General features: G+C 39.6%; 2 protein-coding genes across 2 annotated transcripts; one reads left to right on the top strand and one right to left on the bottom strand.

Annotated features, from left to right (window-relative positions):
• Positions 1-8,355: 8,355 nt before the first annotated feature.
• Positions 8,356-9,303, top strand: LOC119040559 (olfactory receptor 5A1). The gene has a single exon (XM_037133583.2). It carries the CDS (start codon positions 8,356-8,358, stop codon positions 9,301-9,303), a length of 948 nt encoding a protein of 315 aa, XP_036989478.2.
• A 9,547-nt stretch (positions 9,304-18,850) lies between these two features.
• On the bottom strand, positions 18,851-19,786 carry LOC128626542 (olfactory receptor 1440-like). Its single transcript, XM_053659241.1, has one exon. The coding sequence runs from the start codon at positions 19,784-19,786 to the stop codon at positions 18,851-18,853; it is 936 nt and encodes a 311-aa protein (XP_053515216.1).
• Positions 19,787-26,042: the final 6,256 nt, after the last annotated feature.

Genomic DNA, 26,042 nt, shown 5'->3' with positions numbered 1-26,042 from the left:
TAATCTGTTTCATGGAAATCAAGTTAGCGATCCTTAGTCTGAAATTAAAAAGTCAATTAAATGAGAGAAAGACCTCTTATGTGAAGGAACATAATTACCATACATAAGTGACATACAAGGTAACAGGCTGAGCTTAAAAAAAGAAACTTAGCAACTGAGCACATTGGAAGAAAAAGGGGTAAGTGCCCCCCCAAATAGACTGAGAACAAGAGGAGGCCAGGAAGTTCTTCGTCCAGAGAATCATTCTTAGCCAGGACTGGAGATAGACTGACTCAGCCAGTCCTGAGGCTGGGAGAGTCAAGCCCAGCTACCTATCCAAGAGTTTGGAGGCTGAATTAAGATCCAGAGTAATTTAGAAGGTAAACCCCTGACGATGAACTGTGCATGTTCTTAGGGTTAAAAAAAATTGATGAAAGAGGATACTGAGATACTTCATCTGCCATGCTGACTCAGGTTATAGTGATAATGATGACCTATAAAGTAAGACTGAAAAGCTCAAGAATAAAGTGCAAATTATAAATTAGCAATGACTGCAATGGACAGGAAAGTGGAGAGTGGGGACAGTCAATGTACTTGTCAATCCATTCTACAGGAAATTTGAGAGTGAGAGGAAAAGTTGCTGTATTGAATTAACCTCAACATAACCATAAATTCTCCATGCCCTTACTTTAAAATAACAAATTTCAAATATGATTAAATATAAGAATTTCAAGAAGAAGTTTAAGTGAGCATCAAAAAAGTGGAAAGCAGAACTGGCTGGTGTGGATTGAGTGCAGGCCTCCAAACCAAAAGGTTCCCAGTTCGATTCCCAGTCAGGGCACAGGCCTGGATTGCAGGCCAGGTCCCCAGTAGGGGATGTGCAGCCACACATTGATATTTCTCTCCCTCTCTTCCTCCCTCCTTTCCCCTCTCTCTATAAATAAATAAATAAATAAATAAATAAATAAATAAATAAATAAATAAAATCTTTTTTTAAAAAGTGTGAAATCAAGCAATACATAAATGCAAATAAACTCTATAGAATTACAAATGGTTAGGAGATACTTCTTTGGGACTCAACTCAAATTTCACCTCACTTTAGATTTTGTTTACTGATAGCTCCTAAAATATGATTTGCTTCTATACTTGTTTAAGATTTTAGCATATTTTAACATCATTGTTTTCATTCTTTTCAAAGCCAAGCCCAGGGAAAAATCCAGAGATGCTTAGCAATAAAATACAATCTTAATTCTCAAATTGGAGTTTGAAAAGTTATCTCAGGTTGTATTCCTTGCAGTGGTGATGGGGATGAAAATCGACCTGATGTAGCGCTAATGTCTTTTCACCAAGCAGTCCAAACAAAGATCAGGTACCATATAAAAGTACATTTACAGGTCTTTGAAATATGTCTACAAGAAGAAAGTAGGAAGCCAGAAGTCAGAGAACCAGCCTTCCATTTCCCATTCTGCTATGGGAGATGAGGCTCTTGACCTCTCTCTTGCCATCAGTTTTTCACTCTTAAACAAAAGAGCGAAGGTAAAAGACCTCTAAGAACTCAGCACCATTGCAAGTGAGATAACTGTGTTAACAAACCGCTATCTGCACAGATGCCTACTAGTTTAGACACCCGCTATGAAGTGGTGCTGCCACCTGGTGCTAGTATGCCTACATTGTAGGGTCAGTTTTAAGAGATGACTCTGCAGAGCTAAAATCCACACCAGATCCCAGCATTGTAACAATAACTGATCATCCTCAAACACATTATATTCTCACCATGTTCTAAACTCTGTACCATGTGTTCTTCAAGTACCTGAACTCAATAGTGTCAGGCAGTTCAATTCTGGGAGAGACACCAGGCCAGGATGATGGGCAACTTACTGAACATTTTGAAAACACTAAATTTAGATAGGGGTAATGTAATTTAGAACAGGCAAGTCACAAGTTCACATGTATCGTACCATTTTAAACAAATCTATATATTTTCTCAAAATTAAAAGTTTATTAAAAAGTCATGACCTGAAACTGAAAAAAAATAAATAAACAAACATCCCTCAAGTGTAGAATGACTAAACAAAATGTGTGGCATCCAGACAATGGAAAACTACTCAGCAATGAAAAGAAATGTGCTGCTTACAATACAGCAATGTGGGTGCATCACAAATGCACAATGGTAAGGGTATAAAGCCAGATTCTGACAGTACAAGCCCTGCTGTCCCGTACATTGTTTCTGCCTGATCTCGAGAGGTTTAACACTGCCTCTTGCCTTCACAATGAAATCAAGAACTTGTCTCAAGGATGGCATCTTTTTTGGTCATCCTACCATGCCACTCTTCAACGAGGCTGGTTCCCCCCTTCCTGTTGTCCCTCAGTGCCCCAGTGAAAGGACTCCCCTCTGAGCCCTCTGTGCAAACACCACTGGGAGGGGATTAGTATGCAGGTCGGACGTGATAAACCTACATCGTTAACACTCTCACTTCCCGAAGACTCTGGATTCTTTGCTCTGATCTGAGCCAGAGAATATCTGGCATCTCAAACTGTTCAACGCAGGCTACTGTTTAGTTTCAGGAACAGTGTGCTACAGTCACTCCCTAATAATCAATTTTGGACAATAAGTCCAAAATTCAGAGTATATACACAAATTTTACACAATCTAATGTTATAATCTACCCTTCTTGCTAACATACTTAGAGTCCATTCTAAATATACTCCCCCAGGATTTTCCCAGAATAATTCGGCAGTATCTTTTAAGGTTGGGAGGACTAGATTCTCTTCTCAAAAGTCATTCTTTGCACTTGTCCTCCTGGGGCATCCTGTAGTTGAGTCTCACTATGGCCTGGCAGCCGTGCAGGATGGTGTGGTGGGCCTGGAGGCCAACACGCATCCTTGCACGAGGCCAGTGTTTCACACGAGGTTAACAAATAGTCGTTGCCCCGGCCAGTGTGGCTCCGTTGGATGGAGTGCCATCCCATGGACCAAGAGGCTGTGGCTTCCATTCCCAGTCAGGGCACCTACCCAGGTTGTGTGTTCAATCCCCAGCTTGGGCGGAGGGACACCTATGAGAAAGTAACCCATCAATGTTTCTCTCTCACAAACATGTTTCTCATTCTCTCCCTCTCTCTCCCCTCCTCTTCCCTCGCTCCAAAAGCAATGAATCCTCAGATGAGGATAAAAAAAAAAAACAAACGAAGAAATAGTCATTGAAGAAGGAAAGTCTGGTCAGTCTCTTCAGATAGGTTAAGGGGGACCATTTGAATGGCCAGGGAGGCTCAGGGTTCTTTGGGGGTTCAAGACCATCAACTTCATCTGAGTCTATTCAAACGTTCCTCTTTCTGTTCTCATTGAAGTTCAATATTCTCAGTTTAAGAAACTTGTGAGTGTTAGCTTTTAATTTCTCTAACCTCCATCTCAAAATATATAAAGTAGAGACTTTTTTCTGTTGAGTGTCTGGACTCAAGTTATTTTCTATTTGGATGTGGCCCTCTATAGAATAAAAGTCCTATAGCTATGCACTGTGTCATGTTATTCCAGAGCAAGGGTTGTTTTTTTTTTAGTTTATTGGAAATGCCTTGTATCTAATATCTCCCTCCTAGAGGAAGAGAGTAGGCTACTGTGGAAAGGGAATGGACTCATGAATTGAGGGATATGATTGACCATAGCAACACATTTACTTGCAATTCAGAAACAAAGTAAACACACGTACTGCGCACTCATCTGCAGCGTTTGGTGTCGCCTTGTCCTGGGTTCAAATATTGGGTCAATCTCTTAGTAGCTATAAAATTCAAACTCATTTAGCTTTACTGAATTTCAGTTTCCTCTCCTGTCATGGTGGGGGGAGGGGTGGAGGAGTTGGAGGATTTTCTGAGTTAACATACATAAAGCACCTACTGTGTTTATCACATAGTAGGAGCTTTATAAAGTTGAGTTCCTGCCCATTCAATGTACTTCAGACCAGAGAAGTTCTACGAAGAAATGGGACAGTGAACATACATGCAATCCTGCATCCTCCTGCAGATTAGGAGTTTATCTTCCCTACGGCCACTATACCGACTTTGTTCACCACGTACACCAGGAGAGAGCTCGAGGGGCCTTGGGGGACTGGAGGAGCTGGCCATTGGGATAGAGTTTAATGAGCATTGTCTGCAGAGAGTTTATATTAATATATGCTCTCCACACAACCCCAGAGATCAATTAACTACAAATCTGTAAAGTTTGGGTGATACATTCCTTTTTCTTTCAAAAGAGACCCTCAAGGGCAAAGGTGATGAAACATCTCCAAGGAGAGATAAAAAAAAAAAACTCTCAAATTTACCCCCCTCCAGCTTTGAAACACTTCCAAAATGGCCCCAACTTCAGATATTAGCAGATACCAAAAGACCTTCTTAAAGATTACACCCCTCCTCTTCTTTCTGTATACCTTTTCCCTTCAGTTTTTTCTAAATTACTTTATTGTTGTTCAACTACAGTTGTCCCTCTATTTTTCTGCCCACAAACACAGGTTCCATGCACCAAGAGAGTAGTTTTATCTTTAATGAACAAACCAGCCTCCAGCTTGTTCTCAAAACTTATTAACACTTTGGGGATTGAAAACAGTTACTGAAACCTGACTGAAATCCTTCCAAAGCAGAACTCAAGACGAGTACCAGCTCAAGGACAGACAGAACACGAGCCAAGAGAAGGTGAGTGCAATCATTCATCACTTATTTTTTGTCTTCATGCCCATATTAATCTCCCTTTATGAAGCACCCTAGATCTACAAACCCATATTAATAACTAAAAAGTTCTTTGGGTTTTACTTTTTCTTTGTTCACTTCTCTATTCTATCTGTGGTGCCCCAAATTCAGACCCTGTCTTACCTCAGTCTGCTTTTTTGATGGGCTTCCTGGGCCATGTTTGAGCCCTTGCAATGCAGAAGATAATTAAAAGGGAATGAAATTTATGAAGGAATTGCTATGTCTTTGAACACAGCCCCAACTACAATATTAGTAAATAATCTCAAAAGCAATTTGGAAGGGGGGCAATTTGGACATATTGTCCAAATACAGCAGAGACCTCTAACCTCTAAAAGCCTCCCTTTTCTAACTGGGGGCTTGAGTTTTACCATCCAAATCTTATTTCTTGGATTAAAGTCTTTGGACTTCTACTTTATATGGAAAGGGACTCCTTCCATTTCATCTATCATTTGTGCATTTGGATGAAAGATGAAACTGGAAGAACAAAAAAGATCTTGAGGGCACCAGGCCCCTGCAAGGGTGAGCAGAGGAAGCATCCTGAAGCCTAGGTCAGGAAAGATGGGGACAGACGACCCACACCAGCTTCAATGTTTGACTAAGGTTCTCCCTGTCATCATTCCATTTTTTTCCTTCCATCACCAACTGCATCTGTTAAGCTTAGAACAAGAAGACTTGGTTCTAAAACTCATCACTTCCTTGTACATGTTTCATAAAAGATGTGCCGAGTCATAAATCAACTCTACAGGTTCCCATCTACTCAAGACACTTGAGTGTCTTCTACATGCAAGGTACTGTGCTAGGCACTTAATTTTATTTTATGATATCTTCATCATGGCCTTGAAGGCTACTGTTATTCACAAAGACAGAGCTTCAACATCCAATGAAGTCACTGAGCCTCTCAAACTCTTCTTCTGCAGCTTTGTGAAATAGTCCTGCTGTTGATTATACCTACATTATATGATCGTAGGGAGTCCAGATTCAGACAGACCAGGCTGAGCTTGCCCCTGAGTTTACTGCAAGACTGAAGGAGATTTCCTTTCTTTCTCAAGCACCTCTTCATGAGCCATGTTCAGTGGCTCAGTGGGACCATAAAATGGTCCATATAACCCTTAAAATATTTTCCATTTAACACTCTACAATAAGATTCAGGGCATCCACATTTGGGGATAAAACACTAAATATGCTTTTTCTCTGACTTCAATTTGTCCGGCTTTATCTTCTGCTTCTGGGGATGGGGAATTTCATCCTTCAATATAAAAGTTTCTCTTCCTAGTAGCAACATTCAAAGCAGACTTTCAGTTGACACATCAACACCAAGATCATTAAATTCTTCAACCTCACTCTGGAACACTTCTTGCAAACCCGTGTGGTACATCAGTGAACTCCTTATGTTTGTAAGATAGTCACACTCCAACCTATGATATGAAGAAGTGTTTCCCTTCCCTGCAAAAAAAAAATGGCTTGGTTCCATAAAACATTCTTTGAGGAATATTCACTGCCAATAGCAGAGTCCTGATTTATTAAGCAAACGTCCCATTCAAGACCCATGAGCCTGTCACACATTATCTTATGCAATCCTCAAACCACACTGTTAACTAGTCACTGTTATCCCCACCTCACAAATTGGGAAATTGAAACTCAGAAAGGCGAAATGAGCTCTCCCGACACCCCACAGCTGGCCTGTGACAGAGTTGGGATTAGAGTAAAGACTTGACCTGAAGGCAGAAGAAGAAAGTCGAAAAGTTTGGTGAAACCTTGATTGGCAATGAAAGGACATGGATTGATTTATGAGAAACTAAGGATATTAAAATGAAGTGGCTCTTGTAAATTAAGCAAAAAAAATCAGAGCAAATATAGAAAGTGTTACTTACTCCACAAAACAGGAAGTTACAGACCCGGAACAATTTCTGTAATAAGCATAAAAAGTTATAGAGGGTCTGTGTGCTCTGACACAACACCCACACACACATGCACATCTTTGCACATGAAAGGCACACACCCAGATGTTACAGCTGTTAGCCCAGGAGCTGAAATGTCACAATTCCCAATTTCAAGGGTTTTTTGTATCAGTCAGGAACTGCATATGATTTTAGGTTTAATATTTCAGTTGTTCATTGATCAGTTATTCTACAGTTCTCACATATTGCTTTAAATTTATAAAATAACATTTATATTCCGAAAAATAAAAGGAAATTGGTGAGATTCACTCTATTTCAAAAGGCAGGTAAAATAGGCTGAAAATATAGTTTAAAAGACAATTAAGGTAATTAGCAGTTCTACCTAATAATACACAGAAACGAACACAGGGCGGCTACAAAATTATAAATTTTTTAAAAAGGCAATTAAGGTAAGTTTGTTGATTTCCAAATTGTTTGGATTAAGACCTGAAGAAGAATGGGACATATTCAGAACCATTAAGGGTCATTCACCATGAGCACCAAGCCCTCCCACCACACTTTTCCTTGTGCTGCAGGGAGGGAAGGTCGGCTTCAGAGACCTGCTGACAGCAGGTGTTGTCTTCTGATTTGTGTGGATCGAGACTAGATGTGTGAGGGAGTGATGGGGATTCTTACAGACATGGGTTGGATGGAATCAAGTCCCAGATCTTGAAAGATGCTTTATACACTGAGAATTCTAAGAATTTTATTGAGGATACTTAGTAACTTACATTTCTAACAACAAACACATAGAATTCACTATGTGCCAAGCATATTCTAAAGAAGAGGAAAGATCCATAGACAGACCGTTAGATACATACATACATAAATATGTACATACATACATACATTTTAATAACAAAGTAAGTGCCATTATTATCTCTGATATCATGGTCAGAGAGAGTTCACGTGACTTGTCCAAGATTACACATCTGTTAAGTATCAAAGCTAAGAATTGAATCCTAGCAATCTAAATCTAGAGATCGTATTCTAAACAATTACATGGCTAAGAGAGCTCATACTGAAGATGAATTTGAAACCAGAACTACATTTGTATGTTCAAATTTATGACTTGACAACAAAGAGCATTTTATACGCATCTGGCCTAATTCTTTAGAATAAAAGCATTCTAAATGTCTCATTGTTTCCTGACTACCTAGCTGAACCTGGACTCTGCTGGTTTCTCTATTTTTGATACTAAAATTTAAACAAAAAATTAGATGAATAGATATTTCAGGGCATGAGTGACACATTTGGGACACAAAAAACTGTCCTAATAATAACTTTCACTGAGGATTTAGGATGTACCACATACCTTATGTACTTTGCCTTATTTAATTCTTAACACACATGTATGAAGTAAGTACTGTCACCCATTTTAAAAATAAGGAAATAGAAGCCCTGGGGTGTTAAATAGCTCACCCAAAGTAACACAACTACTAAATGGTAGAGGCAGGCATTGACCACAGGAGTCTGAATCCAAAGTTTAACCACATATCAATCACCTACACTGAATCAAAAAGCAAATATTTAAGACAATGGCTACAGTTACCCTCTGAGAGAAAGAGAATATTTGCACAAAATTGTAATTCTCTGTAGCACTCTGCACTCCCTCTCATGCATTTTGTAATTATTTGTTGACATCACCTATAAAATGGATTCTCATTATTTTCCCAGATCTGCATCTCATCCTGTGATTCACGGGAGACATGTCCATAACTAAGGCCTGGAACAGCTCTTCAGTGACCACATTCATTCTCCTGGGATTTTCAGACCATCCAGAGCTCCAGGTCCTCCTCTTTGTCACCTTCTTAGGCATCTATCTTGTGACCCTGACCTGGAACCTGGCCCTCATCTTTCTGATCAGAGGTGACACCCATCTGCACACACCCATGTACTTCTTCCTCAGCAACTTGTCCTTCATTGACATCTGCTACTCTTCTGCTGTGTCTCCCAAGATGCTTGCAGACTTTTTCCAAGAGCTGAAGACCATATCATTCCTGGGCTGTGCTGCTCAGTTTTTTTTCTTTGTCGGTATGGGTCTAACTGAGTGCTTCCTCCTGAGTGCCATGGCATATGACCGGTATGTAGCCATCTCCAGGCCCCTGCTCTACACCGCCATCATGTCCCAGGGCCTCTGTACATGCATGGTGGTTGGGGCATACATTGGTGGCTTCCTGAGCTCCCTGATCCAGGCCAGCTCTATATTTCGGCTCTACTTCTGTGGACCCAACATCATCAACCATTTTTTCTGTGACCTCCCACCTGTCCTGGCACTTTCTTGCTCTGACACCTTTCCTAGTCAGCTGGTGAATTTTCTCGTGGTGGTCACTGTCGGGGGGACATCATTCCTCATCCTCCTCTTCTCCTACAGTTACATAGTGGCTGCTGTCTTGAAGATCCGCTCAGGTGAGGGCCGAAGGAAAGCCTTCAACACATGCACCTCGCACCTGATGGTGGTGACTCTGTTGTTTGGCACAGCCCTTTTCATGTACCTGCGACCCAGCTCCCACTACACACTCAGCAGGGACAAGGTGGTGTCTGTGTTCTATTCGCTGGTGATCCCCATGCTGAACCCTCTCATCTACAGTTTGAGGAACAAAGAAATCAAAGATGCCTTGTGGAAGGTGTTGGAAAAGAAGAAAGTGTTTTCTTAGTGCATGATGAAAAACATATTGCTCCAAACTACTGTAGCTCTAAGTGATCCACCTCCAACTCTGGCTTAGGCAATGGGGATATATTGTGTGCATATTTGAAAATGGTGTCCCTTCCTGCTGATTCCTCACATTATTTTTCATGGTCATTTGTCTACCAACCCCACCATGGACAGTCATAAGGAGGAAGAGACTATTTCAAAAAAATCTTTTCAGGGTAGTCTATTCTCACAATTGGTATTACAACAACTACCTTTTATTAGATGCTTAATATGTACCAAGAACAAAAGTTATTTAATTGAATACTCATTGCAGGGCTATGATGCATATAACATTATCTTTATGTGACAAATGAGGAAACGAGGTCCCCACAAGGAACACTTGCCAGTATCACACAGGAAGTAAGGGGCAGAACCCCATTCAGACCCAGGTCTTTCTGACTCCAGAGCCTTTGCTCAGCCCAAATACTACCTTCTGTGTACAACAACAAACAGCCCTGCATGTGCAGAACTCTTATGACTTGCATCTGGCAGAGTTCAAAAAGATACGCTATATACATAATTGAGCTGAGTTATAAAACAAGATGCCAACTCCACTACACACTCTCTCCAAGATGTCCCTGTTGGACTCCCATGATGGCTACTCAATAATTTGCCAAGCAAATGCTGAAGGATAATACCTTTTGCTGCTATTTCTATCTCAGCTACATAGGAGCCCGGAAAGTTTGAGTCCAATGATATCACCTCAATATTCTTCTCTTACCAAATGCAGTCACCTAAACTACCTACTCAGTCTGAATCTCCTTGATTTCAACCACATCACCCCTTCACCACTTCAGCACCCGACACCATTTCTCATCTCTGTCTCCCTTTTGATCAGCACACCCGGAGTTCCTCTTGCTCTCATCTACCTGAACCCAAGGCTCCTATAAAGTCTTTGTTTCTGTACTTGAATGGATTAGCCCCTGCAGCCCCACATTCACTATTATCTGCCATCATCTCAGGGAGGTATACCTCAGGCTGTCGCCGCCAAGTCACCACCCCCTCATGGCAGACACTTGCAGTGGGTTGTCCAGCACCATTGCTGCTGGTGCATCCCTCTCTCATTCCTCTGTGGCTCTGCCGTTCCCAGAAGCACATTCACTCTCCCATCAGTGTAGGTCTGTTGAATAAGCAGGAGAGAAGCTCCCCTGAGGTTTCTTCAACCTCCTTCTTGCTAACTGTAGAAAAACGAAAAAAGAGACCACTGTTTTACAGGTTCATTCCTTATAGAAATAAAAACAAAAAACTCTGTGAAAGTTAGATTTACCCTCTCATTCAGAAATCTTCCACCTCTGAAATTTAGCTCTTTCCCCTTAGGAATTAGAAGCTGATTTAACCTGGTTCAAATATAAAGTGATCTTATAAAATATTTATAAACTCGATTTTACCAGAAACACTTTCTAGAACATTTTAAAGCAGAGATAAAAAGTTTTCCACTTGTGTCCTCACTGGTGTGCTCAGTTGATTGGAGCATTGTCCCACAAAGCAAAGGTCACCAGTTCAACTCCTGGTCTGGGCACATACCTAGGTTGCAGGTTCAATCCCTGGTTGGGGTGTGTACTAGAGGCAACTAATTGATGTTTCTCTCTCACATAAAAATTTCTCTCCCTCTTTTTTTCCTTCCTTTTCCTCTCTCTAAAAATAAATGAAGTTTTTTAAAAAAAGTTTTCCACTTATTTATGTTTAGTCTTTCTAGTTTCGAACTATTTTAGGATGACTTCAAATATGCAGGCATTACACAAAATAAAGCAAGTTGCAAATAAGTGAAGTTTTATGCTCTTTATATGGTCATTAGAAAATTCAGGTAAATATACATGTATCCTTGGAATAGAAAAGATCTTTGTAAACTTAATGCTAAAAGCAAAACCAAAAAGAAGAAAAGAACAGGTCTGACTACAATAGTATTAAAATCCCTATGGCAAACAAAACATTTAAAAAATTAAAATACAGACATTTAGCCTGGAAAATATGCATGTGACATGTGGTAGACTATGTTTATGAAGCAAATGAATTAAAAATTTTATATTGCATTAAATTAAAATTTATGTAAAATTTAAACTTTATTTTAATTTAGATACATTTTATATTTATGTATAAAATTTTAATGGTATGTTTAACTGGTAGGTGCTTGTTTACAAGTCTATAATTTTCTATTGATTTTATACACATGTGGTTCCTCCATAGAAAAGATATTCTCCATTCCCACCCTAAATAGTGCACATTTTCCTGGACTTGTATGTCTATTCCCTTCAGAAAGCACAGTGAGTACCAAACAAGATGGATGCAAGAGGCCCAATCCAAGGCACATCATAATTAAAATGTCAAAGGTTAAAGATAAAGAGAGAATCTTAAAAGCATCAAGAGGAAAGCAGTTAGGTACTTACAGGAGAGTTCCCATGAGACTATAAACTGATTTCTCAAAAGAAACTTTGCAGGCAAGAAGGGATTGGCAAGAAATATTCAAAGTCATGAAAAGCAAGGACCTACAGCCAAGATTGCTCTACAAAGCAAAGCTATCATTTAGAATCAAAGGGCAGATAAAGAGTATCCCAAACAAGAAAAAATTAAAGGACTTGATCATCACCAAACCATTATTATACAAAATGGTAAAGGGACTTACTTAAGAAAAAGAAGATCAAAACTATGAACAATAAAATGGCAAAAAATACATATCTATCAATAATTAAATCTAAAAAAAAACAAACTAAGCAAACAGGAAGAACAGAGACAGAATCATGGCTACTGAGAGTGTTTTGCTGGCTGCCAGATGGGATAGAGGGTGTGGAGGAAGGGGTAAAGAGGTGAGGGAATAAAGAAGTACAAATAGGTAGTTACAGAATAGACATAGGGATGTAAAGTACAGTATAGAAAATGGAGTAGCCAGAGAATTTATAGGATGACCCATGGACATGAACAATGGTGTGAGGATAGACTGAGGGAGTGGGAAGTGCTGGGTGGAGGGGGCAAAGGGGAAAATTCAGGACAACTGTAACAGCATAATCAATAAAATACACTTAAAAAAATAAGTGCACATTTTCAGTAAAAGAAAACTAAAGTATTCCAAGAAAAGTATGTGCCCTTTGTGCTCCTTGACCTGAGGGAGAGGTTGCAATATGTGGTGTGGAGAGGGTATGGGCCCATGATTTGAGGACTGTGGTGCAAAGTGTCCCTCTGCATGGTGAGTGTTAGTGCCCACCACCTCGTCTGCAAATGGGTCACCTAGGGGATTTAATATATTAACTTAGGCAAAATGTCCACACACACTTGGCAAACAATAGAAACTCAGGAACTGTGAGATTCTTTGTGCTGACAGGTTATTTGGGAAAGGGCAGGAGGAGGTGAAAAGGTCAGAATTTAAGACTATCGAGTGTTTATCCCATTCCCTGTATTCCAGATGTTCCTATGTGTCTGCCTCACAGACCACAAAGGAGAATCTCGAACTGGAGCAACCCTGGGGAATCTTGGGGTCTGACCAATGCGATGTCGATGATCTCTGTCTCCAGAAAATTTAAATGAGGAGGATGTATCCTTTACACCCAGAGACTAATTAACTTATAAATTTGGATTTTGCAAATCCTTCCTTCACAGACACACTCAAGAAGTATAAATGAGGTGGTTCTTCAACAAGGCTATGAAAAACCATCTCCCTAAATATGCCTATAACCATGGATGTTGAAAACCCCTTCTCTACTATCCAAAAGAATGGATGCTCACAGGCACTAGAAATGAGTTTCTTAGAGATTACACTCCCCCCAGTCTCATTTCATCTCCTCATTTCAAGTGTCTGCCTACAAACGCTTCCAGTTTATTCTCCCAGTCTCATGAGACAGCAACTTGCAGACTGAAAGGGGCTACAGATACCTGATTAAACTGCATTTAAAGCAGAATAAAGCAAAATATATAGTAGTTAAAGAACAGATTGGCGAAAGAGGGAGGGAGAAGGTGCAGTCAGCCAGAATTTTCTCTGTGTTTGTACTGTCCAGTCTTTTTAAGAGCCCTGGGGATATAAGGCTCCTCCAGATAGCAGGAACTTTTTTTGTAGCATTTCTCCTCCATGTGTTACTGCAGTGTCTGCCTTTCTATATTCAACACAAAGTCTTCCCTTTCTCTTCTGCTCTTCTGATGGGTATCCTAACCAATGTTTCAAGTTTTGTTTCCAGGAAGAGAAATTAGAAAAAGGAAAAGTTCCTCGGGAGATTTCTTGCTCTCAACCCATACCCAAAGAATTAGGAAGTGACATGCATTCTAGACACAAGAAAGGTGCCTGACCTCCAAAAGTTTCCCCGAAGTGCGTGCTGATGACTGGAATTCTACCATCTGAAACTCATTGTTAGTTTAAAGCTGTACTTCTTTTAAAATGCCAAACAGACTTCCAGCCAAGATGGAGGTGTAGGTGGAAATACTATACCTCCTCACACAACCAAACTTAAGGACAACAAAGATTTAGAAACAAAAACACAACCAGAACAGACAGAAAACTGAACTATACCAAAGTCCGACAACACCAAACCATTCAACCAGACCGGTAAAAGGGGTGAAGTCAGTGGCCCACAAGGAGGGGCCCCAGCAGAAAAAGACAGTGGTTAGCAGACCTGGGCGTGGGGAAAAAAACGAGCAGACCCAACCCAGTGAGGCATTCAAGGCGGTTGGATGACTGCGGACACACATTCATGTGCATATAAACCAGGCAAAAAAAGGGCAATGAGACAGACCACACAACCCAGGGAGGGCCCCAGGGCCAGGAAATAGAGCCTAGAAGAATTGATTAGAAAACTTTTGGGGGTTCAGGTGCCAGGAGAGGCTCCCAGCCTCACAAGACAGTTTGTTGGAGAGACCCACAGTGTTCTAGAATGTACGAAAGGCCGCCCACCCAGGAACCAGCACCAGAAGGGCCCAATTTGCTTGTGGGAAGTGGCAGAGGAGACTGAAATCAGAGAGAGAGCAGAACAAGTGCCATTGCTCCCTCTCTGACCCCGTGCCCACATACAGCATCATAACCCAGCAACTCGGGTTGACCTGCCCTGGTGAACACCTAAGGCTCCACCCCTCATAGGTAACAGGCACAAACAGACCAAAACAGTATGGCTCAAACAGAACAGATCAAAACCCCAGAGCCAATACTTCTCAGCCACCAAGAGATAGGCACCCTATTGGATGCACAGTTCAAAACACTGATGATCAAAACTCCTAGAGGAGAACATTGGCAGGAAAATCTCGATATTTCACGCAGTAACATTTGTACAGATATGTCCCCTAGAGCAAGGGACATAAAGGAAAGAATAAACAAATGGGATCTCATAAAAATAAAAAGCTTCTGCCTGGCTAAAGAAAACACTATTTAAATAAAAACAGAACTGCATGGGAAAACATATTTGCCAATGATACCTCAGACAAGGGTTTAGTCTCCAAAATATACAAAGAACATACATGACTGCACTCTAAGAAGACAAGCAACCCAATTAAAAAGTGGGCAAAGGACTTGAACAGATACGTCTCCAAGGAGGACATACAGAGGATGTGATGGGTGATGGGAAGGTAGAACCTCTTCTAGGAAGCCTCATTGCTGTCCTGCTAAGAGAACCCTCTCAAAGCCTTTTCTACAGAAGCCTTTCTGAGACCAGGAACACTGACAAGCACTGAGCCCAATGGGAATCATGCATCTAATTAACTCTTGTGCATTGCAACATGGAGTTGTCCCTTAAAACAGACCTGAAAATTATCCAGAGTCGATGTGACTTGGAAAATGTACAACCAACTTGAACTTCCTTGATCTTAAATGTAGCATTTTGTCAGCAGGGCGCAATTCCAAGGCAAAGAGGCAGCTGTGCTTGGACGCAGGAAGTGAGGTTGATAAATGTTCATTGGAGAGGGCTATCCAGCTGGATGCCAGATGGTGGAAAAGGCCTTGTGTGTAAAGAGCCAGATGAATTGGGGACACATCGTTCTAGATGGACATTGATAGTGTAGGGAAGGAAGAGAGGAAGAAAGGAGAAGACAGCTGTGGGTTGTCAAGTATCTGTTATTTTACTGAATCATTACTTCATCTTGAAAATCTAAAATTAGTCTTGAAATTCTGTCAAATATGGCAGCTAGAAATATGAGGGGCAGGGGAGCCAACACGTTTTGTCCGTGCAATGCTTATATGATATCTTTGATTAAGTTCTCAGGATGTCATTTTCTCAAGTTGATCACCCATGGGTTTGGGAAATCAGCTTCAAGACCAAATTTTGAGCTCAGTATGCAGGAACTAATTGTGGGTAGAATTCACCTCACTGTGATTACTTCATTCCTCTCTATGCTTCTCAAGTCAATATTTATTTGGCCCTGTTTGTTTAAGGGCAACAAAAAAGATAAATCAGATGCTTTAAAAGTTAAAGCCCCTCCAAATTCCCTAGCTGCACCCTGTTTTGACCTCTATGCTCCCACTGACTTCAAATCCTACGCCACCCCACTCACATGATTTGGCTGCCCCATCCCAGACCTCACCATAGTGGGGAAGTGTTTCATTTCAAAATCTCAAACTCTAAAATTTACCTTTACCAAAACTTCCTGGTTTTCTATGGTACAACTCATTAAATCTATGCTTGGCAACTTCTTGCTCCTCAGGTCCATCACTCTGGCTCTTAGTGGTTCCCACCCTCACCCCTCTTTTCTGGTATATAATTCCCAACTTAGGGTGCTGATGGGACCAGCTATTTAAATACGGTCTCCAGTCCAACAGAGTCATGGACCACTGCTTAAAATCCTTCCTGAGCTTCATGTTGATTCCCTGTTATATTCCTCAAGATAACCTTTCTATTTTTTTAATTTACAGTTGTTAAGTTATAGTTGTCCATCGTCTTCCCCATTGCTCTCCCCTGCCTCATCCCCCACACCCCCCTCCATCGTCAGTGCCCATGAGTCCTACCCATGTTCCTTTGCTTTCCCCTTCCCCTTCTTTCTCCCATTATCCCTCACCCCATCCCCTCTGGTCACTGTCAATTGGTTCTTTATTTCCAAGTCTTTCGTTTTATTGTGCTCATTCCTTTGTTTGATTAGATAACCTTTCTTGAAACCCTCAGCTGGAGATGATTTCTCTCTCTTCTGAACTCTCATAGCTTCCAGATATGACTCAGATAGTAGTTATTCATCTACTTGAATTTTTTTTCTTTGAGGTCTTTTAGGGTTTTCATTTCTTACCCATCTCTGTGTCCTAGTGCCTGGCACCAAATAGATGCTCAGTGACCATTTCCTTAACCAAATAGGACAACTCTTCCACAAAGGAACTTAAAACAAATAGCTTTACCAGGATATTAACTGCAAAAGTTCAGAAGTGAGTAGTTTTACAGAGAAGCAAATTAAAATGTGCAATGAGAATATTAGTTTCCTGTTGCTGCATAACAAATCAGTAAAACTATAGCAGCAAGAGACAACAAACATCTCAGTTCTCTAGGTCAGAGGTCTGAACACATGCAACTGGGTTCTCTGATTACTGTCTTCCTCCTGAACAGGGTAAGGAAGGATATTGGGGTCATCAATCTCCACCTCCCTCTTCAAGCAAAATATTGCCCTTTTTTTTTGCAACTTATGAGGTAGGGAGGGAGGAGACCATAATGTTCCTATTGTAGATGAGAAGTGGTAGGTTGAAGTTACTTGGGAAGAACCTGTTGCTCACTTCAAAGAGGAATTTTCTCACAATCAGAATTTTTTCATCTTTATCCAAAGATAAAAGGGACTGAAAGAAGTTGTGAGCTTTCTAGATGAAGAGATATATTGAGAAAAGTATTCTTACTTCCTGGGCACAAAGGAGAGCTGGAGGCATTCAGCCTCTCTCAGATACACGTGCCAAAATTCTTGAAGCAATAATCCCAGCTGAAGTGGCAATTGTGGGAAAGGGAGTATCCTGCATGGACCTCTGTGGGAGGGGTGTTACCATTCCCTTCCCTTGAGTGACGCAGGTACACTTGCGTGCCTTGTCCCTCATCTGATGCTTGTTTGCTAGGTCAACTTAGCAAGCGTGAGCTGAGGTCCTATTTCTTCATCTTTAAGATGAGGGGCTCCTATCAAAGCTGCCACAAAGACGATTGTTTGTGAATATAAACTGAAGAGTTACGCATGCTAAATTCATTATCATCACCATCACCAGCCATATCCATCCACTGCACGCCTTGTCTGTGTTAACTTCTCAGTTGCTCTAGTCTTGTGATGGGTCTCCCTCTACTGGTTAATAAAAGACTATCAGGAGTTCACATTTTGGTGTCTCGTCATAAAAAAAAAAAACCCACCAGTATCAGATTTTATTCCATTTTATTTGCCACTTAATATTAATTGGTTAATTTGGTCATCTTTGTAGCTATGTAATATATTCCTGACAACTCATATATAACTCTAATCAGTACAAGTCAAGCCATATTTCAAAAGCATAAAGAGAAATGGCTATTTCAAGGAAATCTATGATAAACCTTTTCATTTCTAATTCTGACCAAAGGGGCTGCTATCCTCTCCTTTTCCTTAATTCTGCATTTGGCTCAGTCCTATTTCAACAACACTAACTACTCCAATAAATGTCATGTTGATGAATGATCTATCTGGACCATGTCATGGAGCTATAGGTAGGACAATCACAATAATCCTGGCAGTAAGATCTGGAAATAGCCCAAATGCCGATCCGTAGATGAGTAGATTAAAAAGCTGTGGTACATTTACACAATGGAATACTAGGCAAGTGTAAAAAGGAACTGTTACCCTTTGTGACAGCATGAATAGAACTGGAGACTATTCCACTAAGTGAAATAAGCCAGTCAGAGAAAGACCAATACCACATGATTTCACTTGTATGTGGAATCTAATGAACAAAATAAACTGACAAAGAAAATAGGAGCAGGGGCATGGACACATGGAACAGAGAGATCTCGGATAGGAGGGGAGAAGAGAGGGTGGGACTGGAAAAAATTCACCAAGGTACAAGTTGGCATAAGACTTGGCCACTGACAACAATATGCTGAAGGCCAGTGGGGTGCCAGGCCTGGGTGGAGGGGGCAGCTCAGGGAGGCAATGGTGACATCCATAATAGTGTCAACAATTTTTAAAAAACGATCCTGGCCTACTGGTCAGTTCTAGCAGAACCTGAGATCCAAGACTGTGCAAGGCTATGAAAAAGTCAAAGAAAAATAATGAAGAAGCTGGCTGGTTTCCTGACAGCCTTGGCCAGTACTCATATCTTTGGTTCTTGTAACAGTATATGTTAGATAGGGATGGAATATTGAGGGAGAGGGACACAGCACCACTACTAGCTGCAAAATACTTGTGAATATCTTGGCCTGTTAATGTGTTGGGTCACAAATGATGAAAGATGGACATGTCGAGTTCCAGATACTTCTTGTGCATTTTCCTTATCCCTGTGCTAGTTGTGGGTTTCTAGTAGTAAAGTATAGAACTATAATCCCACAATTAGAAGAGTTGTGGGTCAATGTTTTAGTTGATACTTTTCCTACCCGGGACATCTGAAGTAAATTCCAAAGTTAGTCACATCAAGAGAAGATTCTCTTCTTCCATCTGCTTAGGGCCTCTTTGATTTCCTTGTTCCTCAGGCTGTAGATCAATGGATTTAGCATGGGGATTATAATAGTGTATAGGACTGATGCCAACTTGTTTTGGCTCCGGGAGTCATCAGAATTAGGATACATATAAACAAAGATACCTGAGCCAAAGAAGAGGGTCACTGCAGTCAGGTGAGAAGCACAGGTGCTGAAGGCCTTGGACCTGCCTTCAGCTGAAGTGATCTTCAGAATGGTGGCAATGATATAACCATAGGATATCATAATTACCAGGACAGATGCAAGCCTAAAGATCACTGTGATCACAGAAAGCAGGACCTGGAAAAAGAAGGTGTCAGAGCAGGATAGGATTAGCAGTTGGGGCAGGTCACAAAAGAAATGGTTGATGATGTTTGGCCCACAGAAGTGCAGCTGAAGTAAGGCACACAGTTGGATAGATGAGCCAAAGAATCCAGTTATGCAAGATCCTGCCACCATCTGCACACAGAGTGTGGGGGACATAATGGCTGTGTAGAGCAGAGGATTGCAAATGGCAACATATCGATCATAAGCCATGGCTGCCAGGAGACAGCATTCAGTCAGACCCAGGCCAGAGAAGAAGAAGTACTGCATGATGCACCCCATAAAGGAGATGAATGTATTGGTCTTGAAGAAGTCTGAGAGCATCCTGGGGACCACAGTAGAAATATAGCAGATGTCCAGCAAGGACAGGTTACTGAGGAAAAAGTACATAGGTGTGTGCAGATGGGGGTCCATCTTGATGAGCGTGATGAGGCCCACATTCCAGGACACTGTCATCAGGTAGATCCCTAAGAATATTGAAAAGAGGAAAATGGTGAGCTTTGGAAATTCAGAGAATCCCAAGAGAATGAACTTTGTAATCATGGTACTGTTCCTTTTTCCAGTCATTGCACTGATGATTCTAGGATCTGTAAGGAGAGAAGAGAATGAATGTCTTTGAGTCAGTTGTTAACTCAGTTTCTGTTGAAATAAACCACCTTCTACCCACACTGAACACAGAACCAAGAAAAATATTGAGCCATTTTAGATGAACTAACCTTGGTTAACTTTGCTTCCAAATAACTATAATGGTTTTGCACATCAACATTCCCACATACAAAAGAAGATGATTACACTTCTCATTATTAACCCATCAGGTTCTTAAAGTACAAAGGAAAGTATACTAACATTTAGAACACCCTTCTCAAAAGATGCCTCAGAAATTTTAGGATGTTATCAGTGGAGCTATAACTCCTGTGCATAGCTTAGTGACTGAGGCCTTAGATGTCTTATAGGTCTTTTGAATTGTGGCTTTGCTCTCTGTATGCTCTTTGACTCTAAACAGGTTGTCTGAGATCTTTCTGTCTGTTACTTTATCTTTAAAATAGGAGTAATAATAATGGAACCTATTCCACAGGGTTCCTTTGAGGTGAAATTAGTTCTGTTATGTACAGTGCCTGCCATACATACAGTATTATACAAAGTGGTGTCAGTAGAAGGTATCTTTCTAATCCAATTGTGAAGTAAGTACCTTTTTCGCGTGTGGAAAACTTTTAAAGTTTAAATATAAAAGAGTTGGTCATACAGATAACATTGTCAGACTACAGTGTGATTAAGTTATAAATGGATGGCAAATAGGTAATTAAAAAACCTCATAATAGGAAATGAATTACAATATATATTTCTAAAGTATTCACAGGTCAGATAATATATTATAACAGAAACTATAAAATATTTACTATTATATATTATATAACAGTAACTTAAATATAGTGAGGCATACTATTTATCAAATTTTATGGATTTTTAAATTGAGATGTAATTGACATAAACATTAGAAAAGTTTAAGGTATACAATGTGTTGATTTGATACATTTATATATTGCAATATGATTACCATTATAGGTTTAGCTGACCCTTCTATCACATTATATAATGATCATTTCTTTATTTCTGAGAACACTTAACAAATCTTATAGATTGGACTAGAAATTTATGTAGAGAGAGAACAGGTATCTTAAATGCATATAAAAAACTAAAAAGTGATCTGATTGTAATTCTTAGACATTTAGAAGAGAACAGATAGTTTTAAAATCATGTATAATTTCAAAATTATACAAAAAATCAAAGTTGATTCTTGATATATCTGACATCACCAAGGCAAAAAAAATTAAAACGGTGGAAAAGGAGATATAGATCTAGACCCTGGGTATGTTATAAAGGTAATAAGAGGATACTCTAAACAGTTTTATGCCAACAAATTTTAAAATTTAAATAAAATGTACAAATTTCTAGAAAAATGTAATATCCCAAAACTGACTAATGTAAGAACAGAAAATCTGAATATTCTATAAACACTAAAAAAAATGAAAAATGAATCTAATAAAAATCTTCATGTGGAGAAAACTATAGGCCCAAAATATTTTACCAGCAAGTTGAACCAAGAATTAAAGAAAAAAAATAATTCTAATCATACACAAAATTTTCAGGGTCTGGAAATTTGGAATGATTTCCAACTGTTTTTGTGGGACTATGACTTAATACCAAAAAGGGAATAATAAAGGAATATTATAACCTTACTTACTTATGAACTTAATAGTTAGAAGCATCTTAAATATCTGAAATGTTTAACTATTCTAACTATTTTGGCAAACTGAACCTGAGAGTATATAAAAATAATTCAACATTATAAACAAGTTGGGTTTATTCCAGAAAAGCAAGGTTGGTTTAATACTAGAAAATCAGTTAATATAATTTGTCAAATTAAGAAACTAAAGAAGGGAGCAATATAATCACCTAAATACATAAAAGTAAAAAAATTCATTTATTATTTTTTTAAATAGCAAAAAAGGCAAATATTTTAACTTTGTAAAAAAGATGTTATCATTAACCTCAATTTGTATGCAGATAGACCAGTGAAGAGGTGAGCACTGAGAGGCGCAGGGCAGCAGATTTGCACATTTACGCTCGAATAAGCAGGCTGGGGGGCGAGCAGTGAGGTGGACTGGGCGAGCAGAGAGGACCCCCAGTGCTCCCTCTCTGACCCCACCCCCACATACAGCATCACAAACCTACAACCTGGGTGCCCCCCCCAGGTAAACACCAAGGTGCCTCTCCTCATATGTAACAGGCACGAACATATCAAAACATGGCTCAAGAACAACTCAGAGCCCCAGAGCTGACAAATCTAAGTGATGAAGAAATAGCCAAACTTTCAGATGCACAGTTCAAAATACTGGTGATCAGGATGCTCACAGAACTGGTTGATTATAGCCACAAATTAGAGGAATATATGAAGGCTAAACTAATTGAAATGAATGGAAATGCACAGGAAACCAATAGTAATGGAAAGGAAACTGGGACTCAAATCAAAGGAGTGGACCAGAAAGAGAAAAAAATGACCAAACAGAAGAGGATGAAGAAACAAGAATTCAGAAAAATGAGGAGAGGCTTAGGAACCTTCAGGACATCTTTAAACGTTCCAACATCTGAATTATAGGGGTATCAGAAGGGGAAGAGGTACAGCCATGAGTGGAACACTTATTTGAACAAATAATAAAGGAGAATTTCCCCATCTGGAAAAGGAAATAGACTTCCAGGAAATCCAGGGAGCTCAGAGAGTCCCAAAGAAGTTGGACCCAAGAAGGAACACACTAAGGCACATCATAATTATATTAGCCAAGATTAAAATGAAGGAGAGAATCCTAGAAGCAGCAAGAGATAAGGGGACAGTCCCCTACAAAGGAATGCCCATCAGATTGTCAGCGGATTTCTCAAAAGAGACCTTACAGGCAAGAAGGGGCTGGAAAGAAGTATTCCAAGTCATGAAAACCAAAGACCTACAACCAAGATTGCTCTATCCAGCAAAACTTTCATTTAGAATGGAAGGACAGATAAAGTGCTTCTCAGATAAGATCAAATTCAAGGAGTTCATCATCACCAAGCCCTTACTATATGAAATGTTAGAGGGACTTACCTAAGAAAAAGAAGATAAAAACGATGAACAGTGAAAGGACAGCCAACTCACAGTTATTAAGAACCACACCTAAAACAAAAGCAAATTAAGAGGACAGCTAGCTCAGGAGTGAACCATAGAAATGAAGATCACATGGAGGGTTAGCAACAGGGGAGTGGGAGAAGGAGAAGGGGGGAGAAGGTACAGAAAATAAGTAGCATAGACAGTAGATAGAAAATAGATAGGGGGAGGGTAAGAATAGAAGGGCAAATATAGAATCTAAAGAACTTGAGACATGTGTTCATGAACTAAAGAGGGCAGAATGTTGGGGAAGGGGTGTGCAGGGAGGAGGGGAATGGAGGAAGGGAAATAGAACAAATGTAATAGCATAATCAATTTTTAAAAAGTTAAAAAAATTAAAATTAAAAGAACAAAATAATTCACTTTTACAAAGGCAGGGCATGAAGAACAATGAGAAACATTTAATTTGTTGAGTCTTAAAGTTTGTCATATTTCAGGATTCTGTAGAGGATGGGCTAGTTCACTTGCATGTTGTACCATTTAACTTTTAACTCTACCCTTAAATGAATTGAGTCAGATACAGGGAGCTGCAACATGTGAATCAATTGTTGAATTTTACTGAAATCCTGAGGCAATATGACATGAGGTATGATGTGATTTTATCATTAAAATGTTCACACATGACATGCTTTATTTTTTTAATTTAATTGTTTGTTCTATTACAGTTGTCCCACTTTTTCCCTTTTGCTCCCCTCCTCCCAGCCCACCCTTAGCACCCATGGTCAATCCCCTCTCTCTTGTCTATGTCCAGGAGTCATTCATACATGTTCTTCCCCTTCCCTCCACCATTCCCCCTTCCCTCCTCCCCTCCTCCAGCTATCAGTTTGTTCCATGTTTCCATGTCTCTAATTCTATTTTTCTCATTACTTTATTTTTTTATGAGATAACAGTTATAAGTGAGGTCATATGGTATTTGTGCATCTGATAGGCTTTAAACATCAAATAGACAACTACAACTTTCAGGGCTCAGATCATAAATATCTACCCTTTTGTTGATCTGTTTTTAATAATAGTAATGAATATTTACTGAGCACTTACTGTCTACTCATATTTTTCTAAAGTATACATTAATCCATTTCATCCTCACAACAGCCCAGTGATAATACAAGGTACATAAAGCTATGGAATTGTCCCAGGCTCCCAATGCTAATGAGTGACCTACTTGGGAACCTACTCAGGTAGACTGGCTCCAGAGCTGGGCATTTAAAAATTACTCTATCTTGCAAATTTACATTAAAAGCTTTTGTCTCTTTTATCTTTATTTTTCTAGTCATTAGAGTTATACTATTTAATTAGATTTTTAGATTGTTTAAAGCTTGAAGATTATTTTTAAATAATAAATAAGGAAAAAAATAAGAGTAAGTCAGGGCAAAGGTTACAGTGGCTCAAAATCAATTGTAGTTAATGTATGCTACCCTTGTTGTCAACTATTACAATGACTAATATCTCCCTGGTCTGCAATGATGGCAGTCAAGAACAATTTCAAAAACCTATTAAAATTGTATATTTATGCAAAATGAGACCATCAAATTGCTTTGGAGTAAAATCACATCAACTCCTTCTGGCTACTCTATTTCAGACTAAGCAAAAGTTTCAACTATCTCTGATTAACATAAATGGGAAAGTAAATGAATTACTGGAAAGCGGAGCATTTTGGCTCCAACATTTACCAACTTTATGATTTTTGGCAAATCATTTCATCTCTATGTGGCCCATTTCTTCATCTGTAAGGGAAGAATGATCATCACTGCATAGGATTTTTGTGAAGAACTGTTTAAGTATGGTATATAAAGTATGTAATGGAGTGTTAGTCACACAGTAAGTCATCAAAATGAGAATCGTTATATTAATAATGAACCTTTATGTATTATAAAGGTATTTCACTAACAAAAAGTCTTTTACAAGGGAAAATGGATTATTTGATGGTAAAAAATTGTGATTCCTTGGCCCAATTGGTGAGCTGTCAGCAAACCTCAATGCCCTCAGATCCTCATTCCACCTACTTGCTAATGCCTGAAATTCCATCTTAGATGGTTTTATCATTGTCCCAATACTTCAGTTTCTATTAAAATTCAAACAATTCTATTGGGATAGGGGAGAGGGAATATGGTTATTGTGAGAAAATAAAACAGTCATTGAATCTGAATGCATGTCTCTTGGTTAAGGATGTAGGAAAACAGGGTTGTAAGGAGAAGGAAGAAAGACAAATTGAAGAAAGAAAGCTATTTCTAGTTTACCCACCCAGGTATTCTTCTAGATATTCTGACAGGTATGTATTGTAGAAATCTGAGAGGTGCTGCCCCACAGCTGCCTTTTGCTGGATCTGAATCTTGACTGCACTCTAGATGTCCAGATGTGCCAAAAGTTCTTCCAGGAATTACAGGATGCAGACATCACATAAGCATTCAGGATGAAGATGTTTACTTCCCCTAGGCTCTGTGTCTTTGGCCATGCCTTCTACTAACCACTGCTACAAGAGAAGTACTTCCAACTAAAGGTTCTCTTAAATGTCTCCTTAGGGTCTGTTGTGTAGAAAGATGAGACAATTAACAGAAAGTAGCATTTTCAGTTAATTACTCTCTAGAGTGATGGATGGAAAAAACAAATGGAGAAATGCTCCCAGACGATTCCATTTGTCCACACTCTCCTGTGACCTCCATGACCTACTTGAATCAAGTCTCAACTTTCCTTTCTAGACTTTTCAGAATCATGACCTCAGGGAGGGACTCTCACCACAGGTGAGATTCTCTAAACTGGGCAACTTTGGTCATGGGAAGGAGAGTTATTAACAACCATGTCAGGACAATAAGCAGAATTGTCCCAAGCAAACCAGGCTGCATGGTCACCCAAAACTGAAGGTCTTTATCAGAACAGTCATTCACTGTGGTTTTGGTGACTGTGTGCTCAGACTCTGGACAGACCTACTTGGGTTGAATTCTGACTTAATTACCTTTGATCCTTTTACTTAATCTCACTGTGCTTTGGTTACTTAGTAAAATGGAGGTGACAGATGACACAACTACCTAAAAGGGTGGTAGTGAACTTATATAAAATAATACCTGACCAGTGCTTGGAAGTACTTATTACTGCTAATATTATCATTATTATAATTTCTTGAGTTTTCTGCTC

Source organism: Artibeus jamaicensis, unplaced genomic scaffold (genome assembly GCF_021234435.1).
Source record: "Artibeus jamaicensis isolate MK-2021 breed Jamaican fruit bat unplaced genomic scaffold, CSHL_Jam_final scaffold_614, whole genome shotgun sequence".
Lineage (NCBI taxonomy): Eukaryota > Metazoa > Chordata > Mammalia > Chiroptera > Phyllostomidae > Artibeus > Artibeus jamaicensis.
The sequence above is the reverse complement of the archived record's forward strand: the minus strand, read 5'-3'. Positions and strand labels throughout refer to the sequence as shown.